The sequence below is a fragment of the Macrobrachium nipponense genome, chromosome 28 (genome assembly GCF_015104395.2).
Source record: "Macrobrachium nipponense isolate FS-2020 chromosome 28, ASM1510439v2, whole genome shotgun sequence".
NCBI lineage: Eukaryota > Metazoa > Arthropoda > Malacostraca > Decapoda > Palaemonidae > Macrobrachium > Macrobrachium nipponense.
In genome coordinates, this window is record NC_087217.1 from 47,894,426 (window position 1) to 47,915,794 (window position 21,369).

General features: G+C 42.7%; 1 protein-coding gene across 3 annotated transcripts in view; it reads left to right on the top strand.

Moving 5' to 3' along the window:
- LOC135201731 (RNA-binding protein cabeza-like) overlaps window positions 1-21,369 on the top strand; it is a 45,632-nt gene that overhangs the window by 8,871 nt on the left and 15,392 nt on the right. For 2 of the 3 annotated variants that reach the window (XM_064230940.1, XM_064230939.1), the window contains exons 2-3: window positions 20,065-20,280; window positions 20,503-20,934. In XM_064230940.1, coding sequence (XP_064087010.1) covers window positions 20,065-20,280; window positions 20,503-20,934 — 648 coding nt within the window. The remainder of the gene's footprint in view (window positions 1-20,064; window positions 20,281-20,502; window positions 20,935-21,369) is intronic. The other variant, XM_064230941.1, reaches the window with a different exon arrangement.

A 21,369-nucleotide genomic window follows, 5' to 3' on the forward strand; every position in this document is an offset into this window, starting at 1 on the left:
AATGGAACGGCGTATGTGTGAAGCCTCCACTAATGTGGCAACGATGATTTTGCCATTCTTAGCATGCAAACATTAAAGGTTACATTTATTTCTGGCATACCATTATTAAAGAAATTCAAAATACTAATAAACACTGAAATCAATGAAAAGTGCTAGCAAAAACAAATAAGCCAAAAAAAAAAAAAAACGAAGTCGTTCCTCTATGCACTTTTCCGTATTCGTTCCTCTATGGTTTTCGGCAGCCAGATGTACGAAAACGTTAGAAACATTTGATTTTATCTACTTTAGAAATATCTGTAATTTTTCGGGGTAATTTGGTTGCAAAAAAGGGATAATATACATGAATTAAATCAAAATTTTTAAATAACAAAGTAAATTTAAACTAAATAACGAGTAAGTAAACAGTTTAGGGAATAAAACTCAGTTTTCGTTCGTCTGTCGTCGTCTGCTGTTCGTAATTGTGTTTATGGCGCGCGCGCTTAGAAACCAGGAACAGCAACGGGATTAAAGTGCAATGTGGAGTGAACTGAGACCAAAATGTGTATAATAACAATCAAATAAGCACTGTGGAGTTTCAGTTGCGATGGCAGTAAGGATAAAAACCGCTGATTACAAGGTAAGAATGAATTCAGTTCAAACCATAACCCCGGGAATAACAAGTTTCATACTTTCACTAATATAGGCAACAAAATGTTGTTTTATTGTGCTGATTACAACTGCAATCTTGAGTAAGATCAATAAACGTTACATATATACGCTAACATTGTTCAAATGAGTGCTGGGAAGGCTGGGGAAAGATGGTGGCCGTCACTGATGAGAACCGTCCATGCAAAACGTAGCCGCCATATTGGATATCAAAACTGCCTTGAAAACATATTTTACGAAGAGCTCACATGCTTATTTTGGTTCGTATGGGGCTTTCATATATCACATTATGTTGACGAAACTTCAGTCTTTTAAATGGTATGCTTAGAGTTGCAATTGTATTCTTGTTTCACCAATTAAATATCGAGTGAATGAGACCCGTCCACCGTGATGAGGGTTGGCCTGCCGTGATGTTCTACCCTATATATATATATATATATATATATATATATATATATATATATATATATATATATATATATATATATATATATCTATATATCTATCTATCTATCTATCTATCTGAATGTGAGTGCATGCACATGTTCATTTATATATCTACATGTGATGCAGTATACTAAACAGAAGAAAGGAAAAATATATGTACATCCATAAGTCGGTACTTACTCTTAGTTCTTCTTATGATATGAAGCAAAGCATGCAGCACAAAGCCCACATCACATTTTTGGCATTCCCAAGTAGAGTGTACGTTTTTTTTTTCAATATCATCATGTAATAATTACTAAAAGTAAGAATTATGATAAAGATTATCACTTGAAACCAAGACGCCAACCATGATATCTCAATGTTCATTTGAAAAAGTATTAGCCTTTGCTACGAATTCACTTATACAATATACGAATGATTCCATTACTGGTAATTCCTGTTATCACTTAAAACTTGTATTATCATTCTATCATGTCTTTATCCCATATTAACCTGGAATAATTAAAAAAATAACGATAAAAGATAGTAGTTATCGAGAGCCGGTCACAGAACACTCAAAACCAACGCCAGGAATTTTTGCTTTTTTCTGCGTCATAAACCTTTAACCAATTAAGTAACGGGATTCTAATAAACCTTTTAACCAGTTAAGTAACGGGATTCTAATGATGTCATTGTGATGTAATAACATTTAGCCAATGAGACACAAGTATTGATATGGCATCATAGAGCAAGGTACTGGTGTTAGAAATCTGTCTCTGAAAGTATTGGCGCTCGGTTCAAATCGGGCTACTAAAGTGGCTCAGTCTCGGGAGTTGGAAAGCCAGAAAAGTGGCTCCTCGTCTTTTGGGGGTTAAACAGGGTAATGAAAAGGATGGCCAACGCAGGCCAACAACACCAAAACGCTTTCAAAATTTTTACTTTCGATTAAATAATTTTAGAAGATTGACGCCATCTCGATGTTTGTGGAGTCGCTTGTGTCGTCAAACTTTCCATTTCCTGTGATGAATCTGCACACCATTTTTACCCATAGACGCTGGGGCACTTTCATCACAACAATCGGAACACGGTCCCTTGCCATGACGTTTTTAAGGAAACTACGTTTTTGGTAGAAGACGACGACGAAGCGTGCACTAGATAATTTGTGTAGCCCGATCGCGGTAGATATTGGTACGGCAGTGAATTACGCATGCGCAAACCCTTGTTTACCGCCCCAGGAATATCAGTGACAGCAAGAAAAATTTCAATGGAGCAGCATGAACCGTGAAATAATACTTTAGTTTTCGCCAAAAAACTGATGTTTTCAGGCTTTAACGAGCTGAAAAAAGCCATAGACATCTATTAAGACTCAAACTTTCAAAAATTGTATATACGTAGGGCACGAACGATTGGATCGACCCTGAAAAGAACTCCAAAGAGGAGATTCAAAGAGGATTATATATAAATATATCACTACCATTGTACCTTTGATGACTTTCTCTGCCCTTTATTCTGCCCGACATCGGCAGTTACAAAGGGCCACCTTTATACACTTTACAACATCTTTTTAATTCACTTCATTGGGTATTGCAGCTGTTGGAGAAGACAATAGAATTTACTAGCTTGTGAAATGGCAAAATTAAACAAAATATTGAGTGAATAAGGCCAAGCCACGCGATGACGATGGATCGACTGCGGTTGTTTACCCTATATTCTAACCTGGTCTTCGCATCGGCAGAGTACTTAACCGTTCTTGAAATAGAATAGACTTCCTAGAATGCAGTGCCCCCAACCCCCCTATAAGTGGACATTGGGAATCATGGACCAAGTTACTCCATGTAGGTAGTGTTAAAGCTGCTCCTGTTCTCAAAAGTACCTTCTTGAAACATAGCTGGACTGCCTGTGGCATTGGTCAAAGTTATTAATCAGTTCTTGAAATCTAGCCGAGCCAGCTCTTACATTGGCTAGGTAGCAATATGGTCTTTGCTTAGCCATTGGTCAAGCTTGCCTCATTATAAACCATTCAGAGATTGTGTTGAAAGAGTGAGAGTTAACAGTACCATTTTTGTATTGGTTTCTTAAAATTATCGGGATAGTTTGTATATCCGTATGTGCAGTTACAACTCTTAAGTACCCAGTTGATCTTAACCCTAAGGCTAGTGCGCACAGCTAAACAATACCTCTTCCCAGAACAAATGAGCTTGCCAAGAATATTTAAATATGCGGATAAGGTGTGAAGCGCCATTCCGCGACGTTCTTACTGATGACACATTAACAAACGACCTAGCCATGAGTATTTAAATATGTGGAGAAGGTGTGAAGCGCTGTTCCGTGACATTCTTACTGACGGCACACATTAACACCCCCCCCCCCCCAATGAAAATCCGTTATCAAAGGATATTTTCCTATGAAAATGGGCGGGCGTGGATTTCCTAATTATTTATTTGATCTAGGAAAACTTGGACTTTTAATGGAAATCAGGATAAGCTTTATGGAAGTAAGATTAGGATAAGCCTTAAGGACAGTTCAGTTGGGCTTTTGATTGTAGTGGAGCAAGATTTATATTTAACATAACATTGCTGTCTGTGGCTTTGTCACTTGAGCTATAATGGGAGAAAACACTTGGCAGTTAATACATTAGATTCACTTGCAACAGACCACCCAGGATTGGGAGTATGTAGAACAGTTAATACATAAGTTAGATTTACTTGCAACATGCTATCCTAGGATGGGGAGTATGTAGAACAATGTGCAGTAGCTCTTATCTTGAGAAAAATTGTCTGGTCAAATTACGTAGATGGTTAATTTTTTGTAAGAGCTCTGCATGGAGATCTTGCCATGTGTAAATAAAACAAAGAAAAAGGTGTAATATAATGAAGTACAGGTCAGCTAATTAGAGAAATCGCCTGAGTCGAGAGATGTAGAGTCTTAAGCTCTTTTGCTCATAACCAAGGGACAATAAATGACCATCAATAAGGTTTTTTTGTTTTTGAGACTAGGTTAGTGTTGAGAAACTTAACCTTCCAAAAATAACAACAATTGAGTCTTCTATAGTGCCTCGGTGGGATGATCGGTATGGTCTTGGCCTGCCATCTTGGTGGCTGCGATTTGGTTTTTGGGCATTCCACTGAGGGGTGAGAGAATGTATTTCTGGTGATAGTTCACTCTCGACGTGATTTAGAAGTCATGTAAAGCCGTTGGTACCGTTGTTGAATAACCACTGGTTCCATGCAACTTGAAAACGCCGTACAAACAAACAAACAATTGAGTCTTATTCAGAGCAGAGATTATGCAACTGCAATTATTTGTTTGATTGTTAGATTTGTCTCCTAATAATACATCCAAATCAAGTGATGACGGAAGTTAGGCTTATTTTTTCCTTTGGGGTGGAAATCTGGTGGGGTGGTGGGAAGATGGTCTTGGAGAGGGAATGATGATGATGAGTCAAATGTTGGGTAGCAGTCAGCCAAGTAGTACTTAGAATTGCCCTTGATATTGAAGTGATTAGCGGCTTAAGATGAAGTGGACTGAACGGTGCATGCCATATTAGGTGGAGGCTAAGCAGGGTAGTAAAAGCCTCAGAAAATTTTTGTCCGAGTTTATACAGTTTTCTGATAGGGTAATACGATCATTGCTGGGAACTGAAATTAGGGTAATACGATCATTGCTGGGAACTGAAATTAGGGTAATACGATCATTGCTGGGAACTGAAATTTCACACTCGTTGTTCTGTAGTGAATTCTTTTTTACATATGGGGAAAATTTTGGACAGCATTAGTGTTGGAGATTTAGAATGGTCACATTTTAATTTTAAGATTGCAATTCCCTGAACACCTGAATTAGCCCTGGTCACTGACCAGCCCGAACTATATCCACACATATTTACCCACTAAGTGGGTAATTTTAACTGTCAGTGTTACCAACGCTACAGGTAAAATCTAGTCAAAGAGTTACCTGTGTTACCGTTGGCAACGCTGCCTCAACTACCGGCCACCAGAGGCCTGTCTCCTCAATTGTTTCTTGTTCGCCATGCTGTGCGGATCAGTCCCACATCAGGCGAATTTTTGGTCATTTAGCCCGACCCCACTCAGAGTTTTCGTATTTTGGATACAGATTACGACCTTGGACTGTGATGAACGTTTTTCTCCCTTTTTACTTTGGATAGCTACTTGTACTCGCTGTAGATAAGTTAGAAAATAAACGTCGTCGCCATCTGCAAACGCCTCTGCTTCTGCTTCATCTACAGTTAGACGATCGAGCCGCCTCCTGCTGGATATATTGGTGCTCATCGGCTCTGCACGCCCTTCAAGTGTAGGATGAGTACCCTTAACACGATCTACATTCTTTTCGTTATTTCATGTAGGAATGTTCAGTGCAATACCAGTCAGAGATGTTTGTCTTGGTCAGGAGACAAGGAAACATTAGTTAGTTATTCTAGAAATTAGTGGACAGGTCATCATCTAGTATGTTAAGCATATTTCTAGCCTGACAAATAATTTAACCAAAATAGAGATAGTGGTATTAGTAGTATAGTTGATTCTAATAGTTCTTTTTCAGCCCCCCTGCCTGTTCCAGAACCAGCCCTAACGGGTGCTGAGGGTAATGGAGAACCAGAAGCCTTCGAGTGGGTAGGTTCTGCCGGCCCCTCCGGCGCGGAGCGGGCAGTGTTGGCAGCAGATTCCCCTTCCCTCGATGTGTAAGTTCTCAGGATGATAAAAAATCAGGTCAGATACAGACGAGTAGGGATAATAGGCTACACAGTGTTTAGGAAGAGAAGTGCAGGCTTCTTTGAGTCGGTTTTCTATTACAGTGGTCGGTTTTCTATTACAGTATTCGGGGGGGATGCGTACCAGACCCCCCCCGTGAATAGTTAGAACCCGCGAATGTTTGGAACCCCTATGAAAATGCTAAAAACAGCCTATTTTGTTAGTTAAAACTGAAGAAAACCCATTAAAAATTTTCATACTTGGTTTTTTAATAGTTTTATCACAAAAAGTGCATTTTATGATGAAATTCATCAAAATAACCAGGAATTTGTGGATATTTATCATAGAAAAATACCGCGAATGCTTGAATTTTCCGTGAATAATGCAGGGAAACGTTCCCCAGAGAGATCCGCGAATCTGGAGAACGCGAATACAGGGGGTCCACTGTATAAGTAGTAGTTTATAGAGGGACAGTGTCCTTAGAGCCTCTTTGGGATTTTCCTGCCTCGAGTTCTTGCATCAGAAGCTTTTAGGCCATGGTTGGTATTTCAGGTCTGTTGGGTTCTGAAGGGTTGAGTACTGCTCCTTCATCTTTAAGGTTACTTTCCTCTACTTAGACGATAATTGTTAATATCAACTAATTCTCTGTTCAATGCATATTGACTTCTGATAATTCAGTATGTAGAGAAATCGAATAAAATTAACTACGGCTAGCCTAGTGTTCACGATGATATATCGTATGCATATACAGTAGCCTAGCCTAGCCTAAAGTATTCGCTGTACTACATATCGGTAGTGATTTTTATAGTGGCTAACACTGTAGGCTCAAGGCATTCTGACTTCGGATAATTCAGTACAGGTGTAATTGAAAACGAACAAGAATCCGATCTTAGGGTAATTCAATATGAATGTAATCGAACAGAATGAAGATCAGATTCTGTCCAACTAAAGTATTATAATTGTATTACAGTATATGTATCATCATATTAGCGTTGTATAAACTAACTCGGCAGTCATTCACGCTTGAATTAGCTGATGACGAATACGGGTTTGCGTCGCCGTATCCATCTCCTTCTGTCCTGATTGGCTAGCGTGATTAACGTAACAACTCTTCCTCACTTATGCCAGGTTAGTACAAACGTCTTGAAGGAGACGTGTTTTCAACTATGTTGACATTTAACATAGTCATTAAGGTATCTTGTGGCATATAATCAAATGTCAGATATAAGGAATTCGTATGTATGAAGTCTTCATACGTTTAACAGACTAATTGCCGTCAGTAAGTACATTGTGCTTATGTCAATTATAGTTACAAATAATTACCAGTCGTATTATCAAATTACAGTGACAACTGAAATTAACCCTCTTACGCCGAAGCCCTAAAAATCAAAACCTCTCCCGTATGCCGAGGCGGGTTTGGAGTGAGCGTGGAAGCGTTTTTTTTTTTTTTTTTTTTTTTTTTTTTTTTTTTTTTTTTTTTTTTTTTTTTTTTTTTTTTTTTTTTTTTTTTTTTTTTTTTTTTTCAGAAAAATCACAGCGCGCTTAGTTTTGAAGATTAAGAGTTCATTTTTGGCTCCTTTTTTTGTCAGTGCCTGAAGTTTAGTATGCAACCATCAGAAATGGGAAAAAAAAATATGTAAATAATGCGATATATGGTAGCGAAAAAAATAAATAATCCATAATTGTATTCAAATCGCGCCGTGCGAAAAACGGTTAAAGCTAACGAGTTACTTTCTTTTTCGTTGTATTGTACACTAAATTGCAATCATTTTGATATATAATACATTGTAAAAAGATAAAAGCAACACCGGAAAAATGTTGATCACAAAATAATGCACGAATTTGTAACTCACGGATGTAAAAAAAAAGTTTTTTCAAAAATTCACCGTAAATCTAAATATTGTTCTTGAGACTTCCATTTTGTTTCAAAATGAAGAAAAATGCTTGAATATTACGATATTGTAAGAGTTTTAGATTAGAATTGCAGATTTCTACAATTTCGGACGAGTTTACTGAATATCGAAATTTTTATATATTTATTTATAGGCAAATATTTCAGAAATGAGAAAAGCTACAACCTTCAATTATTTTTTGTTGTATTCTTCATGATTTTGGGCAAATATTTCAGAAATGAGAAAAGCTACAACCTTCAATTATTTTTTGTTGTATTCTTCATGATTTTGCGCACATTTTCATATAAGAAACTCTATAAAACTGCTAATATGAAAAGGAGCAAATATTAGGATAATGCGACGTACGTATTTCTGAGATTTTCGGCCGCGAATCAGCGTGCGGAGGATTCACGCGGAGGGAAAGGAAGTTTTTTTTTAAATTCACCATAATTCTAAATATAGTGTGAGACACTTCAAATTTGTTTCAAAATGAAGATAAATGACTGTATATTACTAGATTGTAAGTTTTAGCTTACAATTACGTTTTTCAACTATTTCGGTAGTCAAATTTGACCGAACGTGGTTTTTTTTCTATCGTGATTTATATGCAAATATTTCGAAAAAAGAGAAAGTCTACAACCTTTCAATCATTTTTAGTTGTATTCTACATGAAATTGCGCACATTTTCATATATAAAACTTTATGTAACAGCTAATTTTAAATGGTGCAAACATTTCGACAATCGCACAAAATAAATTCTGATTTTTTCGGAAGTTACCGCGCTGACGTAAGGAAATTTTTATTTTTTATTTATTTTTTTTTTTTTTATAAATTCACCATAAATCAAAATATTGTGCTAGAAGACTTCCAATTCGTTGCAAAATTAAGATAAATGATTGAATATTACTAGAATATAAGAGTTTTAGCTTACAATTGCGTTTTTCGACCATTTCGGTAGAGTCAAAGTTGACCGAAAGTTGAAATTTTTGCACATGATGTTATTTATATGAAAATATTTCAAAACTGGTAAAAGCTACAACCATGGGTTGTTTTTAGTTGTATTGTGCATGAAATTGCGCACATTTCCATATATAAAACTTTATGTAACGGCAAATTTGAAATGGTGCAAACATTAGGACAATCGCACGAAAAAATTTATCAGTTATCGCGCGAACGTAAGGAAAAAGTTTTTTCATAAATTCACCGTAAATCGAAATCGAAATATTGTTGCAAAATGAAGGCAAATGATTGAATATTACTAGAATAAAAGAGTTTTAGCTTACAATTGCGTTTCTCGATAATTTCGGTAGAGTCAAAGTTGACCGAAGGTTGAAATTTTTGCACTTAACGTTATTTATATGAAAATATTTCAAAACTGATGAAAGCTACAATCATGAGTATTTTTTTGTTGTATTCTACATGAAATTGAGCACATTTTCATATATAATACTCCATGTATCGGATAATTTAAAATGGTGCAAAAATTGTCAAAGTGACAAAATAACTTTTGAGATGTCACTGATACTTTTTAGTGCGATAAGAAAGAAATTCGCGCCTGCGTAGCAATTGTAAACAAAACAACGCCTTGATCCGTGAACTCCCAGCATCCCCCAAGGCGCGTGATTCAAAAGTTTTCGGCTGGTAGGCCTTTTAAGTATTTTTCCGCTAATTTAAAAAAAAAGTTTTGAGTCGACGTATGATACATCCAATCGGCATACGGGAGACATTTTTACTCGACGTTTAATACGTCCAATCGGCGTAAGAGGGTTAATATTAGGCCTAATAAAGTTAATTTAATTACCTTAAAATATTAATTTATTACTTTTCAATCAAATTACAATTACAGAAGCTTGTTGTCTAACAGCACTATTGTAAGAAGGCGTGGCTTAGACAGACAATGATGCCAGCTAGTCTGTTTCCTTGGCTCCAGATTCAACCATATCACTTGGTTTCGGCTAATGTTTTTGTTCCTAGTTAGCATATTAATGAATATCGGGGTACTTAACTTATGGAATGAAAGTCATACTGTTCGTCTTACGATGTAATTTGACTAATACGTCTCATTGGAAGCTATTTTTTCCCTCAGGATAGATGGAGTAAAATTTAGCGATTTCGTTCGTTTTCACTTTTTTTCATAGGTATTACGAACCTTACACTATACACTTTTATTAATCCTTTGTCGGTGTGAAAACAACAGTAATGAGCTCTTTCATGCTATTACTTTTCTTTTACCACGGCTGCGTTTGAATTCATACAAAAGCTTGGGACTTCTGTTCAGGTTGTTGATGCACGTGATTTTGCCTTAGCAGCTACATTTATAACATGAATACAGTAATTACCGTCGCACGCGGATGAAAACAATAAAGTGATGTTGCTATAGGATTCGTGCTAGTACTTTTCTTTTACCACGGCTGCGTTTGAATTCATACAAAAGCTTGGGACTTCTGTTCAGGTTGTTGATGCACGTAATTTTGCCTTAGCAGCTACATTTATAACATGAATACAGTAATTACCGTCGCACGCGGATGAAAACAATAAAGTTATGTTGCTATAGGATTCGATCACATTAGCAACAAGTTCTCATTCGGTTGTTCGTAGCTGTACGCAGTTATACGAGTATATTATCATTAAGATACCTTTTTAACTTGGAAGAGGGTGCAATTTACGGATTTTATTTTTTTTTATTTTTTTTATTTTTTTTTATTTTTTTTTTTTTTATTTTTTTTTTTTTCCCACCCTCTCCCTACACTTTACTCATTGTGCAACAGAGAGGTTTTTCTTCCTGTTACACCTTTTCAAACACTTTTCTTACACCTTTTCAAACACTTTTCTGTCAATTTCCATTCAGCGCTGACTGACCTCATAGGTCCCAATACTCGGCCTTTGGCCTAAATTCTATTATTAAACCCAACAATCTCTGTCTGAGGCACGATGCTGCCTACGCCAGCTGCGCGAGAGATATAGGAAGACTTATTTGCATGTAGCGCAGATTTTAAATACTGACCCCATCATAAATCGAATTAACGCAAGTCAATTACTGTAGCTTCAATACGGACTATATTCACGATCACGTCTTGATAATTTTCCTGATTATTTAATGTTTCTCAGATTATCGTGGGGAACAGAGTCGGTCTAGTTTTCTCTCTCGCCCAGTTTTTCTGTTAAAACTTATATCTTCACACAATCTTCTTTAGCTGAGCCTGGACTGTTTAGTAACCTCTTCACTTTGGTTTCGAGGGGGTTTGCATACCAGACTAACATTTCTGAGGGTTACGCTATGTTCTTGTCAAGGAGAGGAGGGACTATTGTTAAGTCATTGCCTCAGCGCTATCCGGACACTCGTAAGTAAGGGGTTCTTAGTCAATCTAAGGGCGCAAAGTGTCGTGGAGGGCTACCCTTTGGCTTCCAGAGGAATGTTTCGCTGTCGGCGATTGTGTAGGTGGTTATTTGAGAGTCGTCATGGTTTTTCACAACACTGTACCTTAGGAAATTTCTGTTTCTTCAGAGAGGTTATTCTCGGGGTCCTGTCGTTGCGGTAACTCTGCTTATCAGAGAGGTTATTCTCGGGGTCCTGTCGTTGCGGTAACTCTGCTTATAGTTGGTTTGGTAGAGTTAGGGTGTTAGAAGTTTAGGGAGGCAGTGATAGTCTAAATGAACTTCAGGGTGTTAGAAGTTTAGGGAGGCAGTGATAATCTAAATGAACTATGGTGTTAGAAGTTTAGGGAGGCAGTGATAGTCTAATCAGTGATAGTCATCTACATCAGTGAGCAGTAGAGAGCTGAAGGTCCTGCACACTCGACTTCTCCATACATGAGAGGCTACATAGCCACATGGGAGGTTCTTCAGACCCAGGCAGTACCTTGGACTCGACACCGACAGTATGGTACTTCCTCTGCAAGCATCCTCACCTACTGAGCTGGACAACCAGGTGAGGAGATTTGTTGTTACCTCCATAAATAAGAAGTATAGCTTATCACATGGGAGGTACTTCTGACTTACAGTACCTTAGACTCGATGTTGAAGTACTCTCTTTGCAAACATCCTCACCTCTGAGTTAGATAACTAGGTGAGGATACATGCTTTTATACATGGTAGGTTGCTTATGAGTTACCTGCGTATGTTCCGTGGACAGGTCGGGCTGAATGAGATTGATCCCGGCTCCGAGTAAATGTTGTTAATCAGGCTAATTCAGGTGTTCAGGGAGTGTATTGCAATATGAAGTTTTCATAATAAAACTAATATTGTAATACTTACCCGAGTACCTGAATGATTCCCACCCTCCTCCCCACTTCAATTAGATAGTGAATGATTCAATTGAGGAGACAGGCCTCTGGTGGCTGGTAGTTGCGGCAGCGTTGCCAACGGTAACACAGGTAACTCATTTGACTAGATTTTACCTGTAGTGTTGGTAACTGACAGTTAAAATTACCCAAAAATGTGGGGATATAGTTTGGGCTGGTCAGTGACCAGGGCTAATTCAGGTGTTCAGGTAAGTATTACAATATTACTTTTATTATGAAAACTTCATTTTGCCAAATAAAAATGCACCTTTTTTATTTTTTCCCTGTGCACCATGTTATGACTAGTGCAGTACAGTAATTCAAACAATGGGAAAGGGTCAGTTAAACAATAGATTCACATGAATATTTGTTCCGACACGGCATACAAACCTTCGGTCCTTTTACAATAGGAAGGTACTAGCGGCAGCTGGATAGGTCGTAAGCTTTCGAACAAGGGGTTCGGTAGTTAACTGCTTGTCCGACAGGCGCGCGCGCGCGACTGGGAGGTAAACAAATCACTTTTGCTTTCGGCCTGCTGGCGTGTAGACGTGTATCATCGCTCTCTGCCCGCTTCATCGTCGTTGCTTTCGCATGGTCGTGTTTTTCGTTTTCTATTTATCTAGTGAAACTGAATTGTAAGTACAATCATTTCATATTTATTTCCATTGAATTCAATTGTGAATTAAAGGATCTTGGTTTCTCCACGCCCTCCGATTACCCGAGTGCCGGGACTGAAGGGCGTAAGTGCGGGAATTCATTTTTCCCACAAATGATCCTCGTATTGTGTATGCTCGGTGCCGAGGGCGGGAGAGCGCTCGCTCCGAGCTTATATTTTGGTTGGAAATGTGTAGATGAAAATCGTAAGTAAGTGCCCTTTTCATTTATTTTTTTTGTTTTGACCTGTATGCTCGTTGCCGAGCGAATGCGCTCGGCACGAAAACTTATTTGATTGTAGCAATACTCATTTTGGATCAGTTTCCGCTCTTACCCGGAAATTGATCCTTTCCCCTTTTTATTTGAATGAAGTGAAATCGCAAGTGCAGTTCTTTTTCATTTTCATATTTTATTGAGATTGCATTATTTACTTGGATCAATGTTTCCGCTATTTCCCGGGAATTGATCCTTCCCCTTTTTATTTTGTATGAAGTGAAATCGCAAGCGCAGTATTCTTTTTCATTTTCATATATATTTTGATTGCATCAATTCATTATGGATCAAGGTTTCCGTTCATAATCGGGAATGGATCCTTTTACCCTTGCGCTCGGTACCGAGGGCGCAAATGCACTCGATCCGAGCCCTTATTCATTGTGAAGTGAATCGTAATGCAAGATTCTTTTTCATTTTATTCCTTTTATTATTGATTGCATCAATATTTATTTGGTTCAAGTTCCGCTCAGTCAGGGAATTGATCCTTATGCCCTTGCATTCGGGCCGAGGGCACGATTGCTCTCGGGCTCTTATTATTATTGTTGGGTACATGGGTGCTGTGCGGGGGTGGAGAACGAGAATCTCTCTCTCTCTCTCTCTCGCTCATCTCTCTCTCTCTCTCATCTCTCTCCTCTCTCTCTCTCTCTCTCCCCCCCCCGCTCAGCTCCCACAGGTTGGCCCTTTCCCCTTCGGGGGGGGAGGTTATCTGGGTTCTTCTCCTCACCCGATCCGTCGAGCGCGGGGGAGGGCGCTCGGTGCCCGATGTACAATTGTATTCGGGGACTTCCACTCGTTCGGTGTGGGGCTCACCCCCCCCCCCCCCCCCCCCCCCTCCCCGCGAGGGGACTTCCCCCCCACTAATCACTACTACTGTTATTTCCGCAGGTGCTACTGCCACGAGGGTGGACCTTGGTGAGGTATGGGCGTCCTTCCATTTGCAGGGCGTGCTAGTGTCCAGGGGCTGCGGTTCTATGTCTGGGCCTACTGCGGTCACCCATGGAGTGGTGACCACGACAACGATATCGACTCCAGGTGACGACGTCCCTCCTCACCTGGTGTACTCGCCTCACGTGGTAACAGTCTTGCCTACAGCCGCTGTGAAGTGCCGTTCGCCGTACCGAGAGGGGGGGGGGGGGGCGTGCCGCCGCCGCTCGTGGTTGCCGCGCTGCCGCGACCACACTTCCGCTGCCCTAGAGCTCGCCCCTGGACCTGCCGCCGGTACCAGGATGTTGCTGGCTGCTGCTCCACTTCCTGTTTCCGGTGCTGCCTGCCGTACCTGCCGATTCTGGGCTGACTGTCCATGCAGTTGCTGCGCTGGCTGTCCCTGCCGTTGCTGCGCTGGCGGTCCCTGCCGTTGCTGCGCTGGCTGTCCCTACCGATGCTGTGCTGGCTGTGCCTGCTGTTCCTGAGATGCCCATACCTGCTGACGTCGTCGCTGTTCGTGGTGGTACTACCCCAGACTTTGGTCTGTCTGTACAGGTGCGTCCGGGCCCTGTGGCTTCGGCTACAGCAGCCCCGGCTCCGCCCTGGATAGCAGATCTTACGTCTGTCCTGAGGAAGCTGACGAAGAAGAGGAGGAAGGTGTCGTCGTTGGCGTCTTCATCTTCTTCATCGTCGTCGGCTGCCGCCTCTTCCCCTTCGACTTCTAAGGCTTCACAGCCGAGGAAGAAGAAGGTTGCCTCCTCCCTCCTAAGAAGTCTCCCTCGGGAGCTTCTCGGGACCCGTCTCACCTCGGTGGGACGGGAGGGTTCCTTCCGCTGGTCCTCCTGCTCCTTCGGGAGCGGGGCCCATCTCTTCTTCCGCAAGGAAGAAGACTACGGGGACCAGAGGGGTACCGGCTAACACCGGTACTTCCTCGCCTGGTGTCAGTGGTTCTGCCACTGCATCAGGGTCCGTCTCGGCCTCTCGTTCGCGGGAGGTACCGAGTGTACGGTCGCTGCAGGAACCAGACCTCTGAGCCCGCTCAGCGTCAGGTTCACGGCACGGGGCGGAAGACTGGTGACAGTCGCTCACGCGACTCTCACCAGACCAGCTCTCGCTCTCGCGGCGACCAGCTGGCTACCCGGGGACGTGACGGTCCACGACCGGTCACGGGGTGAGGCTGGGAAGAGGTCCCCCCGTTCGCCGGTGCCAGCCACGGCTGGAACCAGCGACGTGACGTGCCGTGAGGACAAGCACCGGTCTCACTGTGACAGTGGAGCCTGCAGGTCGCCTGACCGTCGCTCTCACAGAGAACGATCGGGTACGGCAACCAGCACCAGCTCTTCTGACACTCGAGATCGGGGCCGCTGTGCTCAGTCCAGCCGTTCTCCACAGCGAGACAGTTCGACCAGGCCTGCAGCTCGATCGCCACCGCGGGTTGACGATCGCCTGCAGCCCTCCAAGCCTGCTGGTTCTGCCAGCGAGCGAGGAGGGAGCGTCAGGTCTGCCTCTCCCGTACCTTCAACCTCCTCGGGTTACACCGGGAGGAGAGAGGTATTGAGGAGTGATCGTGAGGGGTGCGCCCCTCATGATCCCACCACGACGCCCTACGTGCCAGGCATGGTTCTTGGACCGGCCAGGACGTATGCGCAAGTGGATGGAAAAGACCGAGAGGGCTGTCGCTGTTCCCCCTTCTTTGGAGGAAGGTTCTCGGAATATGCTCTTGTTCGAAGGGCTTAACGACCCTACTCTGCAAGATGCTGTGACTTCCGAGATCCAGAGGAACTTTGCCGAGGTTATGGCGCTGATTCGTCAGCACAACGACCTCGGGAAAGGATCGCCGCTCCCACCAGCAGAGCCACGTCTCGGCTCGAGTCGTTTTGGGGCCCGAGAGGGGACCCAAATCGACGGTGGGTCTGCCGCGATCGGAGCTTGCCGACTGTGTTGAACCAGGTAGTCTCTCGTCTCCGGACAAGAAGGCTCTCTCAGTTCTGGCCGGTCGAACAAGCTACTTCACCTCCTCTACTGCGACAGAGGCGTTTCTACGTGTCTTCGGACACCGTATTTGAATACCCCTTCGGTCCTCCTGAGAGGTTTCGACCTCGACGAGGACTGGAATGAGTCGGAGTACGGTATCGGCTCTCTCCTGTCAGGTGTCGATCAGCCCCACCCAGACGACGTTCACAGTGGCGGCAGACCCTTACCTACAGTATGAGTTCGTAACCCTCCTCGGGAAAACGTTTTCTCCTGACGATACGTTTTCCCAGGCTCCGAGAGGCCATCGCCGTAAGGCGATGGCTGCTCCTTTTCTTCTCCAACTGCTAGTTCCGCTGGGAAGGCGAGCCAGTATCCAATTCCTCCCCCCATTCCCTCTCTCCTTACGGCTACGAGGGAAAGGGGAGGGATCCTACAGAGATTTCTCTGTAAGATCCCACGTTAGGGGCTGCGCTTCCGGGGGGGGACCTTCGGGTCCTACCTGACGTAAGCCCCGGTCGTTGAGGAGGGATCCTGCCCCTTTCTCGATTTCTACGGGAATCAAGAGGACCACCAGCCGATATCATTTGACGAATTCGGTGGGGGTTTCGCAGAGTGCTTAGAATTCTACGGAATTTCTAGCGCACTCAGTGTTCGAGTTTTTTACGATCTCCAAACACTTAGGCGAGACCACGGTCCAAAGTGAGCGAGAATCCCCGATAATTGTTACACGATATCGGGAACCTCGCTTATGCTCGAATTCCTGTAATTTCTAGCATTTGGAAGAAGACTGCTGCTGAAGAAGAGTATCTCACAGTAGGCGATTAACCTGGAGTAGAGAAGAACGGACGGGAACTTCCAGTTTGGCTTGAACTATCGTCTTCGGTATTCTGTTCACCATTGAAGCTTTCCTTTGGGAAAGACTTCTCCTTCACTCTCTTGACTAGAGAACGAAGGCGGTCGATCTCCAATCCTTATTCTCATTCCTCGAGGGGAAAAGAATTTAGGATGGAGGTCGTTGTACAGAACCTACAAATATAACTACTGTATATTACCCTCGCGACATGATTCTTTTAACAGTTGAATTGTCCGGGGGGTAGGCGCATACCGTAGTTAACTCTACGGTTTGTGACCGAGACGAATTGTATCTTAATTGAACTGCAACTCGGGTTGCCTGCAACCTCCCAGCAGTTATCAGTTTCGATTTTAGATACTTGGTATTGTCATGACAACACCAAATCAGCTTTTGTATTTATCGAAATCCGTTTCGTTTAAATATAATTGCTTGAGCGTATTCTTTATGCTCGATGGTTCTAGCCGAACGCATTCCTTCGTGGAATAATGGATTACCTGGCAACTCAGGATGACGAGTCACCGAGAGCTACTGCGTATTGAACTGCCTGACAGCAGCTCAGTATCAGCTAGGTCTCGGAGATGCACGGTCGGTTACGTCTCTCTCTCCCCTGGTTTGATTGACTACCGAACCGTATCTTTGCCCAACAATCATGGACTTAGGTCTCTGATTAACAGGGATTCTCGCAATAATGAAGGACCATCTACTGCTGTGACGCTCTATTTCATCGCCTTCGACATTGCGAGAATTTTCAACAGAGATATCTCTTGGACTCTTTCATCTTTCTGTTTACCGCACAGTAACAGAAGTCTGTACTAGTCTCCCGCTGCATCGCACCGCGATAATGCGAATGATTTTTGCAGACATCTGAGTTTGTCTTCAAAATATCTCTTATTCGTAGGTGTGCAATTATTCATTGCTCGCCCCGAATTAACAGATGTGTCAGAAGACATCGCCTACTCTCCGACCTGACAGCTCTACTTCCAAATGTTCAGCCCATGAGAAGCAGTTCTTCAGGCAGTATTCCCTGTCTCTTCATTACTGAAAAGCGCTCCGCTTTTATTGCAACTACGATCCTCACCGGACAGCAATGAATAGCGGTTAGCGTTCTCAGTCTTTGTAGCACAGGTTCAGAATCTTGAGAATCCTTCTCTCGGTTCAGCTGTGAAGACGTAGGTTGCTTTTTCTGTACACCTTCGTCTTCAACGACACAGTGTTGTTTCTCCTTAGCTGAGAATCAACTATACTATGAGATATCTTGCCATCAGGGACCTCGGTCTCTAGAAGGCAATTGACTTTCGCCTGTTGGGCACATGCCTTAAGAGAATCATCACCTCTCCTTCTGGCATCGGTGACGAACAAATTATTTGTTTAGTCTCTTGGCATAACCCTTTTAAGGCGAAGGTCACGTGACTTGCTCGGGCGCTTGGACAACTTGCCTCCTACCGAACGCAGTCAGTCGGCAGCTGTCAGAGCGCCCACGTCAGTTACGAACTTCGCTGTGGACTTAGTTCGGTTGTTCCATAACAGTCTTTTCTTCGTCCTAACGGCTTGTCACAGTACCCATACCATCGACACCCACCATTGAGTGTCGGTGTCCTATCCATTACCGAGAAGAACTTCACTGCATGGGGATAGGAGAATGTGAGACACTTCGCTGCAGACGGATAGACCAGTATGGGTACAGGACATCACCGAAGTCGAGAAGAGGGATAGGTCATACGACCATTCCTTTCTTTTCCTCTGAGGTAATTGCATGACTTCTCCTGCGAAGTCAAGCATCCAGGGGATGGGGATTCGTGACGCTCGATTTCGTACCGACTTCGTAGCGAAGACTCAGAACCCTTCGGTTCCTGACGATCGGTTAGAGTCCTTCACAATCCCCTCCCTAATGGACTTCACCGCCTTCGATGCGAAGGAGATGCTGCTTTGTCCTGTGAAAGCGCGACCGCGCTTTCTGAAGAAACTCGACATTTCAGGCTGAGTGTTGAAGACTTCGTCAACACCAAGATGACCTAGAAGTACACTCCCCCGAGTTACACAAGAACTTCTCCGTGGCGCAGGTACTGAAGGCAGGGGTCTGGTACAACCAGACCACTGGCACCTCCTTCTACCTTTTGGATATTGCCCACAGGTCCTTGGATCGTTTTCCTTGGGACCCGTGGTGGCTGCTCAACACGTTGTGTAGCTAACCCAGACCCTAGCAGGCTGAACAGCATCGAGTCCTGGTGTGACTGTAAGAATAGATAAGTGAATGAGAAAGTGACTGGCTTCTCTTCCTATCTTTTTCTCCCCCTCTACCTGTGGGTAGAGGGATACGGTCATCACCTTGCTGGATAAGGACGAGATGCCGGTGAGCTACTCGACAGAGCCCCATCCTATCCCTTTCACTAGGGATGGGAGCGAATATCCACCACTTCCTCCCTACAAGGGGGGGAAAGTGGATGCCAACAGAGACAAACCATAACTTTGTTGCCTCTTGCAAATAGGAACTTGTTCTTGTTTGCTGGTACGAAGAGATACGCTTGTCTCTCTCTTAGTACTTGGTCCAGAGGTCTGACCATTGATCCTGCGGTGCACACCCCGATCAATCGGACAGAGGCTTGGATCCCTCCCTCGCTCTTACGACCAGGGAGGCATTCCAAGGTTGGGCGAACACCAGTCTGTTCACAAAAGACTCAGATTCCTCCCACCAAGAAGTGAGTCTTCCTATTGTAAAAGGACCGAAGGTCTGTATGCCGTGTCGGAACAAATGACAATTTGTCCAAAATTGCATTTTTCCTAACTATACAAACCTGAGGTCCTTTTACACATAGTCCCACCTCATGCCACCCCTCACTCTGCAGTTTTTGCTTGGGCCAAAAGCAAAAGTGATTTGTTTACCTCCCAGTCGCGCGCGCGTGCCTGTCGGACAAGCAGTTAACTACCGAACCCCTTGTTCGAAAGCTTACGACCTATCCAGCTGCCGCTAGTACCTTCCTATTGTAAAAGGACCTCAGGTTTGTATAGTTAGGAAAAATGCAATTTTGGACAAAATGTCATTTTTTATATATATATTTACAAAACATATATATAATATATAATTATATTTTTATATCTCCGTAAAGTTCATGGATTTCTTAGTGTAATTTTATTTGAAATATATATTGAATAGATCTGATTACAGAAAAAAATGTGTGGAAAATGGCACCTACATAAAAGCAACTACAGGCATTTCCTGGATGGTTACTGGCAGGGGTTCTGTTCCCAGGGGTGCGCATGGCTGAGAAGCGAAAGTTGCCATTAACTGAAACTCGGCGATTTAGTAACAGCTCTATTTTCTTGCCATTAGCAAAATATAAACAGGAAGAAATACATTTGACAGTTCTGTTAATTTCACTTTTCTCATTGTTAAATTTTTGTTTAATATTGGAGCTAATATAAATTAATTTTTGAATTTACAGAGTACAGTTATAGTGGAGGTTATGGAAGTGGTGGTGGAGGAGCTGCTGGAAGTTATGGCAGTTATGGCTCTGCAACAACTGCAGCCCCACCACCTGCATCATCGTATGGACCACAGCAGTATGGTGGATATTCTGCTCCTCCACCTCAAGGATACTCTCAGAATAATGCCCCATATGCTGCACCTCCTTCATATGGTGCCCCCCCTCCTCAACAGGGTGAGTATTTGCACTGCTCTACCCAAGAGAAAAAGAAAAGGGTGGTGCACTTTCCGTTCTATTTGTTTTTGCAGAAATAAGCTCTGGGACAAATCAGAGAATACTGAATACTATATGAACTAAGTGGTGTAAAATTCAGAGGTTGTGAAGTTAAGCTGAATGTGGGCATGTGAGCATTGTATGAAGTGAAAAGAATGATTGAGGCTAAGCTACTACTACCAGGTGGTCAAGGAAGCTCCTACGGTGCTTATGGACAGCAGCAGCAGCAGTCACAACCTCAGGGTCAGCCACCAGCAGCAAGTGGAGGATATGGCAGTTATGGTGGAGCCTCTCAAGGATATGATCAAAACAGTAGCTACAATTCTGGAAGTTATGGTGGCCAGCCACCTTCGAGCAACTATGGTGGTCAACCACCAGCGAACTCATATGGTGGTCAACAGTCTAATACTTATGGTAACCAGCCTAATGCTAACTACTCTGCACCTCAACCCCATGGAAACTATGGTGGTCCACCTCCCCAGGGAAACTATGGGGGTCCTCCTCCAGGGGGAAATTATGGTGGACAGGGCCCCAATTATGGTGGACAGGGACCCAATTATGGTGGACCTCCCCCTTCTAATGGAAGTTATGGGGGCCAAGGTGGTGGTTATAACAGTAAGTTATTTCTCACGGATAATAACATAGCTTCTTTTCAGGGATTTTTTTTTTCAACTTAGTTTGGCACTGACAAGACTGATTTGTGACTGACATTTCTTTGGACTTGTTGCTACAATTTCATTGGTCATCATTTTGCTCACCTTGACATTTTTATCACCATTATTGCTGTAAATTTTTTTTACATGGAACATTTGAATTAGTGTCCTTAATGTCAATCAATTTTTCCAGTACAGTCATTGATGAAGTTAGCACATCACATTTTGTATGTGACTTAGTTTGGCTTAAAGAAAACAAAGAATTACTGATTTTTTCTAGGAGGCTTGTGATAACTGATATTTACCTTTATGGTGTAAAGTTCCTGATCATCATCTGTGCCGCTGTAATGTTGGTTTTGAATTGGACTTGTCCAGATGGTAGAAATGGGTTGGGAAC